The sequence below is a fragment of the Hyperolius riggenbachi genome, chromosome 4 (assembly GCF_040937935.1).
Source record: "Hyperolius riggenbachi isolate aHypRig1 chromosome 4, aHypRig1.pri, whole genome shotgun sequence".
Taxonomy (NCBI): domain Eukaryota; kingdom Metazoa; phylum Chordata; class Amphibia; order Anura; family Hyperoliidae; genus Hyperolius; species Hyperolius riggenbachi.
The window spans coordinates 188,746,727-188,760,177 of NC_090649.1; the positions used below are offsets into that span (position 1 = coordinate 188,746,727).

The 13,451-nt window shown below is 43.4% G+C and overlaps 1 protein-coding gene across 2 annotated transcripts in view; it reads right to left on the reverse strand.

Annotated features, from left to right (window-relative positions):
* Nucleotides 1-13,451, reverse strand: part of LOC137571650 (T-kininogen 2-like) — a 57,364-nt gene that overhangs the window by 20,104 nt on the left and 23,809 nt on the right. For both annotated transcript variants that reach the window (XR_011031400.1, XM_068281110.1), the window contains exon 7: nucleotides 4,050-4,195. Coding sequence is in view for 1 of the 2 variants with exons in the window: in XM_068281110.1 (XP_068137211.1) it covers nucleotides 4,050-4,195 (146 nt within the window). In the remaining variant the exon portion in view is untranslated. The remainder of the gene's footprint in view (nucleotides 1-4,049; nucleotides 4,196-13,451) is intronic.

Genomic DNA, 13,451 nt, shown 5'->3' on the forward strand with positions numbered 1-13,451 from the left:
AACAGTTACTCTTTAAAGCGGACCTGAAAATATAAATAACAAAAAAGAGTTTCACCTACCTGGGGCTTCTGCCAGCCCTTTGCAGCCATCCTGTGCCCCCCGCCGTTTCCAAACAATCCTCTGTTCCCCCGCCGTGGCTCACTTTTGTTCTCTTTGACGTCTAAGTTGACGACCACTGCGCCTGCATGGCCCTGGCCACGCGCATCCTTGTACGTGCTCCCGTGGCCTAGAGCATCCTGCACAGGTGCAGTACGAGAAAATCTCTACTGCGGCAACTCAGTATGCGAACGAGGACGGTCCGCAAAGGTGCAGTGGACGGCGACTGCCAGAAGTGAAAGTGAGCCGCGGCAGGGGAACGGAGGATCATTTGGAAATAGCGCGTGCACACGGCGGGTGCAGGGGGCTGGCAGAAGCCCCAGGTAAGTGAAACGTTTTTGTTTTTTTTAATATCCTCAGGTCCGCTTTAAAATGAATCATGAAACTGAAAATCAAGTTATTTTCCGGCATAGGATAGATTTCAGCTGAAATCGATCTAGCAATGGTCAAAATACAAGTTTTGACGTCATAGATGTGCGCATGCTACTTTGAGGAATCAGGGGCAGCGCTGCGAGCTGCGTCATGCCGCTGGCGGGAATTGTACAGTATATAACCCGGAAGCCATAGCCCTTGCACGCACAGCCTCCGTAGAAGCACAGCCATGTGCGAAACGGCTGTCAGGCTTTTTTTGTACCCAGCACCCACCGCTACATTATGTGCCACACCACAGCTATAATGTAATGTGCAGTGCAAAATGTCAGGTGCTGTGCGAGCATTCCAAATCGGGGGGGGGGGGGGGGGGGGGGAATTGCAGCAAATCCTCACAAGTTTGCCACAGGCAACAAAGTCTAAAACCGGCCCTGCCTAGAAAAGCTAAATACAGGTAGTCCCCGTTTAACGAACAAGATAGGGACTGTAGGTTCGTTGTTAACCTGAATCTGTTCTTAAGTCGGAACAATGTGCCATCTCTGTCCCCTGTACCTCCTCTGTGCCCCCATGTGCCAGCAGTGTCCCCCTCTGTGTCACCTCTGCCCTCTGTACCTGCTTATTCAAGTTTAAAAGCCATTTTTTCTTTGAATTTTTTAAAATCGATTTTATCAAAAACTACAAGTCCAATTTGAAAAAAAAAATTGGGCTTGTTCCCATGGAAACACTGAATCCATGCCATTCGTATCGACAGGTCGTTTGTAAGTCGGGCGTTCATAAGTCGGGGACTACCTGTAATGAGCTAAGACAGATACGTTGTGGGTTAATAAGTAGGGTGAGATGATTCATGAAATAAGTTTTGTGAATGAACCCCATTGGACCTGATTTACTAAAGTATTAAAGGTCATTGGAACTTGGATGTTTTTTTGCATTGAAGGATATCCACAGCTACAGTGGCTTGCAAAAGTATTCGGCCCCCTTGAAGTTTTCCACATTTTGTCACATTACTGCCACAAACATGAATCAATTTTATTGGAATTTCACATGAAAGACCAATACAAAGTGGTGTACATGTGAGAAGTGGAATGAAAATCATACATGATTCCAAACATTTTTTACAAATAAATAACTGCAAAGTGGGGTGTGCGTAATTATTCAGCCCCCTTTGGTCTGAGTGCAGTCAGTTGCCCATAGACATTGCCTGATGAGTGCTAATGACTAAATAGAGTGCACCTGTGTGTAATCTAATGTCAGTACAAATACAGCTGCTCTGTGACGGCCTCAGAGGTTGTCTAAGAGAATATTGCGAGCAACAACACCATGAAGTCCAAAGAACACACCAGACAGGTCAGGGATTAAGTTATTGAGGAATTTAAAGCAGGCTTAGGCTACAAAAAGATTTCCAAAGCCGTGAACATCCCACGAAACACTGTTCAAGCGATCCTTCAGAAATGGAAGGAGTATGGCACAACTGTAAACCTACCAAGACAAGGCTGTCCACCTGAACTCACAGGCCAAACATGGAGAGCGCTGATCAGAAATGCAGTCGAGAAGCCCATGGTGACTCTGGATGAGCTGCAGAGGTCTACAGCTCAGGTGGGGGAATCTGTTCATAGGACAACTATCAGTCGTGCACTGCACAAAGTTGGCCTTTATGGAAGAGTGGCAAGAAGAAAGCCATTGTTAACAGAAAACCATAAGAAGTCCCGTTTGCAGTTTGCGACAAGCCATGTGGGGGACACAGCAAACATGTGGAAGAAGGCGTTCTGGTCAGATGAGACCAAAATTGAACTTTTTTGGGCTATATGTGGCGGAAAACTAACACTGCACATCACTCTGAATACACCACCCCCACTGTCAAATATGGTGGATGCAGCATCATGCTCTAGGGGTGCTTCTCTTCAGCCGGGACAGGGAAGCTGGTCAAAGTTGATGGGAAGATGGATGGAGCCAAATACAGGGCAATCTTGGAAGAAAACCTCTTGGAAGTCTGCAAAAGACTTGACTTGAGACTGGGGTGGAGGTTCACCTTCCACCAGGACAACGACCCTAAACATAAAGCCAGGGCAACAATGGAATGGTTTAAAACAAAACATATCCAAGTGTTAGAATGGCCCAGCCAAAGTCCAGATCTAAATCCATTCGAGAATCTGTGGCAAGATCTGAAAACTGCTGTTCACAAACGCTGTCCATCTAATCTGACTGAGATGGAGCTGTTTTGCAAAGAAGTATGGGCAAGGATTTCAGTCTCTAGATGTGCAAAGCTGGTAGAGACAAACCCTAAAAGACTGGCAGCTGTAATTGCAGCAAAAGGTGGTTCTACAAAGTATTGACTCAGGGGGCAGAATAATTATGCACACCCCATTTTGCAGTTATTTATTTGTAAAAAAAAATGTTTGGAATCATGTATGATTTTTGTTACACTTCTCTCGTGTACACCACTTTGTATTGGTCTTTCATGTGGAATTCCAATAAAATTGATTCATGTTTGTGGCAGTAATGTGACAAAATGTGGAAAACTTCAAGGGGGCCGAATACTTTTGCAAGCCACTGTATAATTACTTGGCTAATCCCGGCAGCATTGATCCAGGGATCGTATCTGACTGTCACCTGGAGTCAGGAGGATGTGTTTTTCCTTAAAGGCAACCTGAAGCGGGTAAAATTATTTAAAATAAACACATGACATAGCTGCAAATGAATATTACATAATAACCTCACTGTCAGTTCCTCTCAGAAGCTTACCATCTTCTTCTTACAGTGATCCATTCCAGTTCTGACAAGATTTTTGTCAGAACTGAAATATACCAGTTGGTGTCAGTTATATATCAGCAGGTGTCAGTTACAACTGAATGTACAAGGTAATGTCTATGTTTCCCTATGGCTCAAGTGGGTGATATTACAGTTTAACTGTGTGCTGACCAGGAAGCTGTTATGGGGTAATGGCCATGGAGGACGGAGAATTCCACTGATCACAGTGGACAAATGGGATGCAGGAGAGGAGAAAGAGATTGAAGAGTAGACTACACAGGGGGTAAGTATAACCTGTGTATGGTTATTTTGACTTTTTATTTTCAGTTTAGGTTCTTTTTAAAGGGGCGTACACACGCCATACTGTAGCAAACGACGGGTCCGTCAGACCTTCCCGCTGGGCGGACGTTTTTCCCGACAGTAGCACGTGTTTCTGAATTCTGCCAGTTCCGCTCAGTGGGTCTGATGGACCCGTCATTTGCTACAGTATGGTGTGTGTACACGCCATTAGAGATGAATTGGCCAAGCATTGAAAAGGTTTTTTTGCCCTTCCCTTGGATCAACTGGAATATGTGAGGGCAGAGAACAGAAATGTACCTAATTTTGTATTTATTTTCCAGGTTGAAGTTAATGAACGCATGACTTTTTAACCAAACAAACTATGTAACTATGTAAATAGCAGCCAATTTTTAACTAATCCACATTATCTATAGGATTATCTTTGTTCATCAATTATTTCATGCCCTGGAGAGCCTTAGTAAGATAATCGCTAAATCGTACTGAAATCTGACAAGTTGAAAAGCGGTGCCATAAAACATTGTAGACACAGTTGTATTCACCAGTTTTCTTGTAGCTCTTGTAACATTGTACACATTATACAGTTCTGTGTGGTTGTTCTTTGAGTTATATTCTTCAATAAATTGTTTGACCATAGCTTGCACCTCTGGATCATTAGTGTCCACATCTGGGCAGTTTAAGCAGAAACCTGCAGAAATAAATACAAGTAAGCTTTTTGTTTTTCATCATCATTATTAGGTGGCAAAGATATAAAGTACATCCTTTGTACTTTCGTCTTTAACAGTAAACAACACTTATTTTATTTAATTTTGCAACACTTATAGGTTTACTATGCACTTTTCTGTATCTAATGGCACCATTCAAATGTCTGTTCCTCTTATATCCTTAAAATGGCTTTGAACCCACATTTAGTATTTTAATAAAATCATTATTTTTTTTTTCACAATAAAAATAAAATAATTATTTAGTCAGAATGGTGTCAGCTAATGTTATTTCCCAGCTTACTAAAAGGTGGTGCCGGAAAGGGCCATTTCTGGGCATAGTCTTTCCAGGCAGTACTGGAGTGCCGTTTTAGGGGCAGGGTGCCATTGTATTGTGTGCTCACTGCGCAGCTCAGACCAGGCAGGTCCTATCACGAGGGAGAGAGCGTTTCCTGGCAGCAGAGCTGTGATGCGCGCTAGAGCACAAACCACAGAACACTCTACAGGCCTCCTCCTTTCTCTTGCACAGCCTAACCCACCCGTTAACACTGCACACACAGAAGCAAGTGTCATTTGCAGACATATTGGACTGACTGCTCTTTACAGGGGCAAATGCAGGATTTTTAAGGGGGGGATTCCTGAAAGGTCCAGAAGCACTTATGTCCTCGAGTGCTTCCGAATACAGGTGGCTCCATACTGCCCATGCGCAAAAGTGCACTGGCGTATTACGGAGCTGCCTATCTTTGGAAGTACTCAAGGACACGAGTGTTTCTAAGGGCTTCTGGTAGCAGCAAATTTGAACGGGGTACAGCGATGGAACAACTCCCTGAGAGAGGAACGGGAGATAGACTTAGTTTGGACAATTCAGTGGAATATGCCACATAGTGTCACATAGGATGTTGCACAAAAGTTATCACGCCAGATCTAAATATTAGGGGAAATGTTTGGGCCAACATTACCTTTTTGTGGTATGGCTCATATTGCCTATTGAATTAGCATTAGGATTTTATCATATGATAAAAATGTTCAGTGCTATGAATATGTAAAATTTGAGCTATTGCCTCTTTGATCAGATTTGATCAGAGAGAAGTCCTTTATTTAAATCTGCCCATCATCGTTAGGTGCATGGGTACCTTAAAAGTTCCCTGGATTTCCATATAATCTAACAAGTCAATACTTAAAGGACCACTGTCGTGAAAATCTTAAAATGTAAAATATATATTAGCATATATAGAAATAAAAAGTATGTTTCTTCCAGAATAAAATGAGCCATAAAGTACTTTTCTCCTATGCTGCTTTCACTTACAGTAAGTAGTAGAAATCTGACAGAACCGACAGGCTTTGAACTGGCCTCATGGGGGGTTCTCAGGGTTTTCTTAATTTCAAAAGCACTCAGTGAATAGCAGTTGCTCTGTTCAACTGCCCAAAAAGTGTACGGTGAGCAGGCAGGCTGCCCAGCATCTTTGTATAAATCTTTTTAAAGCAGTGTCTTTATAAAGAATAAAGCCCTCGCTGAGAATCCCCTATGACAAGATGGACTAGCCCAAAATCTGATGTCAGATTTCTACTACCTACTGTGACAGCAACATAGGAGAGAAGTAATTTATGGCTCATTTTACTCTGGAAGAAACATACTTCTTATCTGTATGTGTTTACATATATTTCACATTTTAAGATTTTTGCGACAGTGGTCATTTAACCACTTCAGCCTACAGTGTTGTTCACCTTGTGCATCCGAGCAAATTTCACCTCCAATTCATTCGACAATAACTACTTATCACAATTAATTGATCCATATCTTGTTTTTTCTGCCACTAATTAGGCTTTCTTTGGGTGGTATATTTTGCTAAGAATTATTTTTTTCTAAATCCATTTTAACAGGAAGATTAACCACTTGCCGACCGCCCACAGCCCAAAGTGGATGCCTTAAGGACCGCAATACGCCTTAGGGCGTTGCGTCCTTTTCCTATGCCGGGGGAGCGATCGCGTCATTGATGACGCGCGCTTCCCCCGGCAACTGGCTCCGCCCACCCGCCGTAACATCCCGCCGGCCATACGGAAGCGCCGGCGGGATGTTAACCCCGCGATCGCCGCTACAAAGTGTATAATACACTTTGTAATGTATACAAAGTGTATTATACAGGCTGCCTCCTGCCCTGGTGGTCCCAGTGTCGGAGGGACCACCAGGGCAGGCTGCAGCCACCCTAGTCTGCACCCAAACACACTGATCTGCCCCCCCCCCCGCCCACTGATCGCCCACAGCACCCCTCAGACCCCCCCTGCCCACCCCCCAGACCCCTGTTTGCACCCAATCACCCCCCTAATAACCCATCAATCACTCCCTGTCACTATCTATCAACGCTATTTTTTTTTTTTATCTCCCCCCCTGCCCCCTGCCCCCTCCTGATCACCCCCCCACCCCTCAGATTCTCCCCAGGACCCCCCCCCCCCAGACCCCCCCCCTGTGTACTGTATGCATCTATCCCCCCTGATAACCTGTCAATCACCTGTCAATCACCCATCAATCACCCCCTGTCACTGCCACCCAACAATCAGCCCCTAACCTGCCCCTTGCGGGCAATCTGATCACCCACCCACACCAATAGATCGCCCGCAGATCCGACATCAGATCACCTCCCAAATCCATTGTTTACATCTATTCTCTCCTCTAAACACCCACTAATTACCCATCAATCACCCATCAATCACCCCCTATCACCACCTGTCACTTTTAGCTATCAGATCAGACCCTAATCTGCCCCTTGCGGGCACCCAATCACCCGCCAACACGCTCAGATTGCCCTCTGACCCCCCCTTATCAATTCGCCAGTGCATTAATTACATCTGTTCTTCCCTGTAATAACCCACTGATCACCTGTCAATCACCTGCCAATCACTTATCACCCATCAATCACCCCCTGTCACCCCCTGTCACTGCCACCCATCAATCAGCCCTTAACCTGCCCCTTGCGGGCAATCTGATCACCCACCCACACCAATAGATCGCCCGCAGATCCGACATCAGATCACCTCCCAAATCCATTGTTTACATCTATTCTCTCCTCTAAACACCCACTAATTACCCATCAATCACCCCCTATCACCACCTGTCACTGTTACCTATCAGATCAGACCCTAATCTGCCCCTTGCGGGCACCCAATCACCCGCCCACACGCTCAGATTGCCCTCAGACCCCCCTCCCCCCCTTATCAATTCGCCAGTGCATTAATTACATCTGGTCTTCCCTGTAATAATCCACTGATCACCTGTCAATCACCTGCCAATCACCTATCACCCATCAATCACCCCTTGTCACCCCCTGTCACTGCCACCCATCAATCAGCCCCTAACCTGCCCCTTGCGGGCAATTTGATCACCCACCCACACCAATAGATCGCCCGCAGATCCGACATCAGATCACCTCCCAAATCCATTGTTTACATCTATTCTCTCCTCTAAACACCCACTAATTACCCATCAATCACCCCCTATCACCACCTGTCACTTTTACCTATCAGATCAGACCCTAATCTGCCCCTTGCGGGCACCCAATCACCTGCCAACACGCTCAGATTGCCCTCTGACCCCCCCTTATCAATTCGCCAGTGCATTAATTACATCTGTTCTTCCCTGTAATAACCCACTGATCACCTGTCAATCACCTGCCAATCACCTGCCAATCACCTATCACCCATCAATCACCCCCTGTCACTGCCACCCATCAATCAGCCCCTAACCTGCCCCTTGCGGGCAATCTGATCACCCACCCACACCATCCGATCGCCTGCAGACCCGCAGTCAGATCACCTCCCAAGTGCATTGCATCTGTTCTCTCCTCTAAACACCCACTAATTACCCATCAATCACCCCCTGTCACTGCTACCCATCAGATTAGACCCCCATCTGCCCCTAGGGCACCCAATCACCCGCCCACACCCTCAGACCCCAGCCCTGATCACCTCGCCATTGCATTACTTGCATCTATTCCCCCCACTAATCACACCTTGAGACACCCATCAATCACCTCCTGTCACTACCTGTCACCCCCTAGCACACCTACCCATCAGATCAGGCCCTAATTTGCCCCGTGTGGGCTCCTGATCACTCGGCCAAACCCTCAGATCCCCCTCAGACCCCCTTCTGATCACCTCCCCAGTGCATTGAGTGCATCTATTTTCCCCTCTAATCACCCCCTGAGACACCCATCAATCACCTCCTGTCACCCCCCTAGCACTCCTATCCATCAGATCAGGCCCAATACAACCTGTCATCTAAAAGGCCACCCTGCTTATGACCGGTTCCACAAAATTCGGCCCCTCATAGACCACCTGTCATCAAAATTTGCAGATGCTTATACCCCTGAACAGTCATTTTGAGACATTTGGTTTCCAGACTACTCACGGTTTTGGGCCCGTAAAATGCCAGGGCGGTATAGGAACCCCACAAGTGACCCCATTTTAGAAAAAAGACACCCCAAGGTATTCTGTTAGGTGTATGACGAGTTCATAGAAGATTTTATTTTTTGTCAAAAGTTAGCGGAAATTGATTTTTATTGGGTTTTTTTCACAAAGTGTCATTTTTCACTAACTTGTGACTAAAAATAAAATCTTCGATGACCTCGCCATACACCTAATGGAATACCTTGGGGTGTCTTCTTTCTAAAATGGGGTCACTTGTGGGGTTCCTATACTGCCCTGGCATTTTAGGGGCCCTAAACCGTGAGGAGTAGTCTAGAAAACAAATGCCTCAAAATGACCTGTGAATAGGACGTTGGGCCCCTTAGCGCACCTAGGCTGCAAAAAAAGTGTCACACATGTGGTATCGCCGTACTCAGGAGAAGTAGTATAATGTGTTTTGGGGTGTATTTTTACACATACCCATGCTGGGTGGGAGAAATCTCTCTGTAAATGGACAATTGTGTGTAAAAAAAATCAAACAATTGTCATGTACAGAGATATTTCTACCACCCAGCATGGGTATGTGTAAAAATACACCACAAAACACATTATACTACTTCTCCTGAGTACGGCGGTACCACATGTGTGGCACTTTTTTACACCCTAAGTGCGCTAAGGGGCCCAAAGTCCAATGAGTACCTTTAGGATTTCACAGGTCATTTTGCGACATTTAGTTTAAAGACTACTCCTCGCGGTTTAGGGCCCCTAAAATGCCAGGGCAGTATAGGAACCCCACAAATGACCCCATTCTAGAAAGGAGACACCCAAAGGTATTCCGTTAGGAGTATGGTGAGTTCATAGAAGATTTTATTTTTTGTCACAATTTAGCGGAAATTGATTTGAATTGTTTTTCTTCACAAAGTGTCATATTCCTGTTTTGGGGTGTATTTTTACACATACCCATGCTGGGTGGGAGAAATACCTCTGTAAATGACAATCTTTTGATTTTTTTACACACAATTGTCCATTTACAGAGTTATTTCTCCCACCCAGCATGGGTATGTGTAAAAATACACCCCAAAACACATTGTACTACTTCTCCCGAGTACGGCGATACCACATGTGTGGCACTTTTTTGCACCCTAACTGCGCTAAAGGGCCCAAAGTCCAATGAGTACCTTTAGGATTTCACAGGTCATTTTGAGAAATTTCGTTTCAAGACTACTCCTCACGGTTTAGGGCCCCTTAAATGCCAGGGCAGTATAGGAACCCCACAAATGACCCCATTTTAGAAAGAAGACACCCCAAGGTATTCCGTTAGTAGTATGGCGAGTTCATAGAAGATTTTATTTTTTGTCACAAGTTAGCGGAAATTGATTTTAATTGTGTTTTTTCACAAAGTGTCATTTTCCGCTAACTTTTGACAAAAAATAAAATCTTCTATGAACTCACCATACTCCTAACGGAATACCTTGGGGTGTCTTCTTTCTAAAATGGGGTCATTTGTGGGGTTCCTATACTGCCCTGGCATTTTAGGGGCCCTAAACCGTGAGGAGTAGTCTTGAAACGAAATTTCTCAAAATGACCTGTGAAATCCTAAAGGTACTCATTGGACTTTGGGCCCTTTAGCGCAGTTAGGGTGCAAAAAAGTGCCACACATATGGTATCGCCGTACTCAGGAGAAGTAGTATAATGTGTTTTGTGGTGTATTTTTACACATACCCATGCTGAGTGGGAGAAAGATCTCTGTAAATGGACAATTGTGTGTAAAAAAAATTAACAAATTGTCATTTACAGAGATATTTCTCCCACCCAGCATGGGTATGTGTAAAAATACACCCCAAAACACATTATACTACTTCTCCTGAGTACGGCAATACCACATGTGTGGCACTTTTTTGCAGCCTAACTGCGCTAAGGGGTCCAAAGTCCAATGAGCACCTTTAGGCTTTACAGGGGTGCTTACAATTTAGCACCCCCCAAAATGTCAGGACAGTAAACACACCCCACAAATGACCCCATTTTGGAAAGTAGACCCTTCAAGGTATTCAGAGAGGGGCATGGTGAGTCCGTGGCAGATTTCATTTTTTTTTGTCGCAAGTTAGAAGAAATGGAAACTTTTTTTTTTTTTTTTTTCCTCACAAAGTGTCATTTTCCGCTTACTTGTGACAAAAAATAATATCTTCTATGAACTCACTATGCCTCTCAGTGAATACTTTGGGATGTCTTCTTTCCAAAATGGGGTCATTTGGGGGGTATTTATACTATCCTGGAATTCTAGCCCCTCATGAAACATGACAGGGGGTCAGAAAAGTCAGAGATGCTTGAAAATGGGAAAATTCACTTTTTGCACCATAGTTTGTAAACGCTATAACTTTTACCCAAACCAATAAATATACACTGAATGGGTTTTTTTTTATCAAAAACATGTTTGTCCACATTTTTCGCGCTACATGTATACAGAAATTTTACTTTATTTGAAAAATGTCAGCACAGAAAGTTAAAAAAATCATTTTTTTGCCAAAATTCATGTCTTTTTTGATGAATATAATAAAAAGTAAAAATCGCAGGAGCAATCAAATAGCACCAAAAGAAAGCTTTATTAGTGACAAGAAAAGGAGCCAAAATTCATTTAGGTGGTAGGTTGTATGAGCGAGCAATAAACCGTGAAAGCTGCAGTGGTCTGAATGGAAAAAAAGTGGCCGGTCCTTAAAGAGAACCTGTACTGAGTAAAAATATTTAAAATAAACACATGAGGTAACTTCAAATGAACATTACAGAGTTACCTTGCCATCAGTTCCTCTCAGAAGCTCACCATTTTCTTCTGACAATAATCCCATCCAGTTCTGACAATATTTTGTCAGATCTGAAATATATCAGTTGCTGTCAGTAAAATATCAGTTGCTGTCAGTTATAGCTGAGAGGAAAACGGATGTACCAGGTAATGTTCATGTTTCCCTATAGCTCAAGTGGGCAATGTTACAGTTTAACTGTGTGCTGACCAGAAAGCTGTTATGGGGTAATGGCTATTTTCAAAATGGAGGACGGAAAATTCCCTTGATCATAGTGAACAAATAGGACGCGGGACAGGAGAAAGACACTGAAGAGTAGACTACATGGAATGTAAGTATGACTTGTGTATGCTTATTTTGACTTTTATTTTCAGTACAGGTATTCTTTAAGGGGTAGAAAGCCCTAGGTCCTCAAGTGGTTAAGAAAGAAATGAAAAAAAAAATCATTATTTCTCAGATTTTGGCCATTATAGTTTGAAATTAATACATGCTACCATAATTAAAACTCATGTATTTTATTTGCCCATTTGTCCTGGTTGTTACACCATTTAAATTATGTCCCTATCACAATTTATGGCGCCAATATTTTATTTAGAAATAAAAGTGCATTTTTTCAATTTGCGTCCATAACTTCTTACAAGCTTATAATTTAAAAAAATATAATAATATAGCCTCTTGACATGCATATTTAAAAAGTTCAGACCCTTAGGTAACTATTTATGTTGTTGTTTTTTATTGTAATTTTTTTTTTGTAATTAAAACATTTATTTGGATAATTTTTGGTGTGGGAGGTAAACAGCTAATTTTAAATGTAATATGATGTAATTAATTAATAAAAAATGTATGTGGGTGTAGTTTACTATTTCTACTACAGTCAAAAAGTCCTGGAAGCGAACGATCTCACTTCCAGGAACTAGAAAGAGGATGGGACTTTTTTTTTTGGCAGAAAGACTGCTGCCTCTAAAAGGAGACCGTCGTTTTTTCTGCAGGGGACTTAGATCGATGAATGGGAAGTATATTCCCATTCATTGATTCGGGGACTAACAACAGGCGGCGGGAGTGCGCGCAATCGCGCGCCTCAGGCAGAAGGAGCAGCACAGTCTATCTGGACATATATATCCATCCAGATAGACTTAAGTGGTTAAAGAAATAAAGCCAGAGTGATCACTAGAAGGGGTTAATACTACTATTAAAACTCAAATAATTTGGTCACATAGACCCCTATCCAATTCACATAGTCCCAAGTTTTCACATAGGACATAATTTTTCATCTTCTGTTTAAATTAACTTTTTAATTGAAAAAGTACTTAATAGTAGGTGAAAAAGTGCTGTCAAAATTATTTGGAGTATTTTCTTGTTTGTTGGTGGCTTAAAGCGGTATAAAACACTGACTGTAACGATCGGTGTCCGCACGCAGAGAGAATCTGATTATTGGTGATCTGCAGTATCACCAAGAATACAGATCTATACCTGATTATGGATGATCTGCAGAATCACCAATAATACAGATATAGTGCTAACCTCTGGACACCTCTAGATATATATGGCGAGTGTTTGGTGTAACAGTATGACTTTGAGCAACCCACTTGATGAACAGGTGACCCTAAGCAGTACGGAAGATACTGCTATGGAGAGTACAGAAACCTTCCAGCAGCCTGAGACTCTCCAAGGGGTGGAGTCAGGCTGAAGGTAGGAAGGACCAGAGAGTGAGTGACACCGGAAGGTGGATGTCACTGACTGATCTTGGAGACTATCTCTTAAGTGGAGAGATAGCTCTCGAGGTCGGGTAAGCCAGGTCCGCAGCACACAGACAGATAAAGTACAAAGACAGAAGGTTGATTCGGTATCCAAGTCAGGCAGGGTTTGGCAACGTGATATCAGATATGCGTGGTACCGAATCAGAAAGCAGAGGGATAGTCAGGAAAGCAACAGGTCATAACAAATATCAAACAATACCTAGTCTTGGGTGTGAGGTCCGTGGTCTCTACACCCTGGAACTAATCTGATGTATAACAGAATGATAACACAAGTTCCCTAGTCTTGGGTGTAAGGT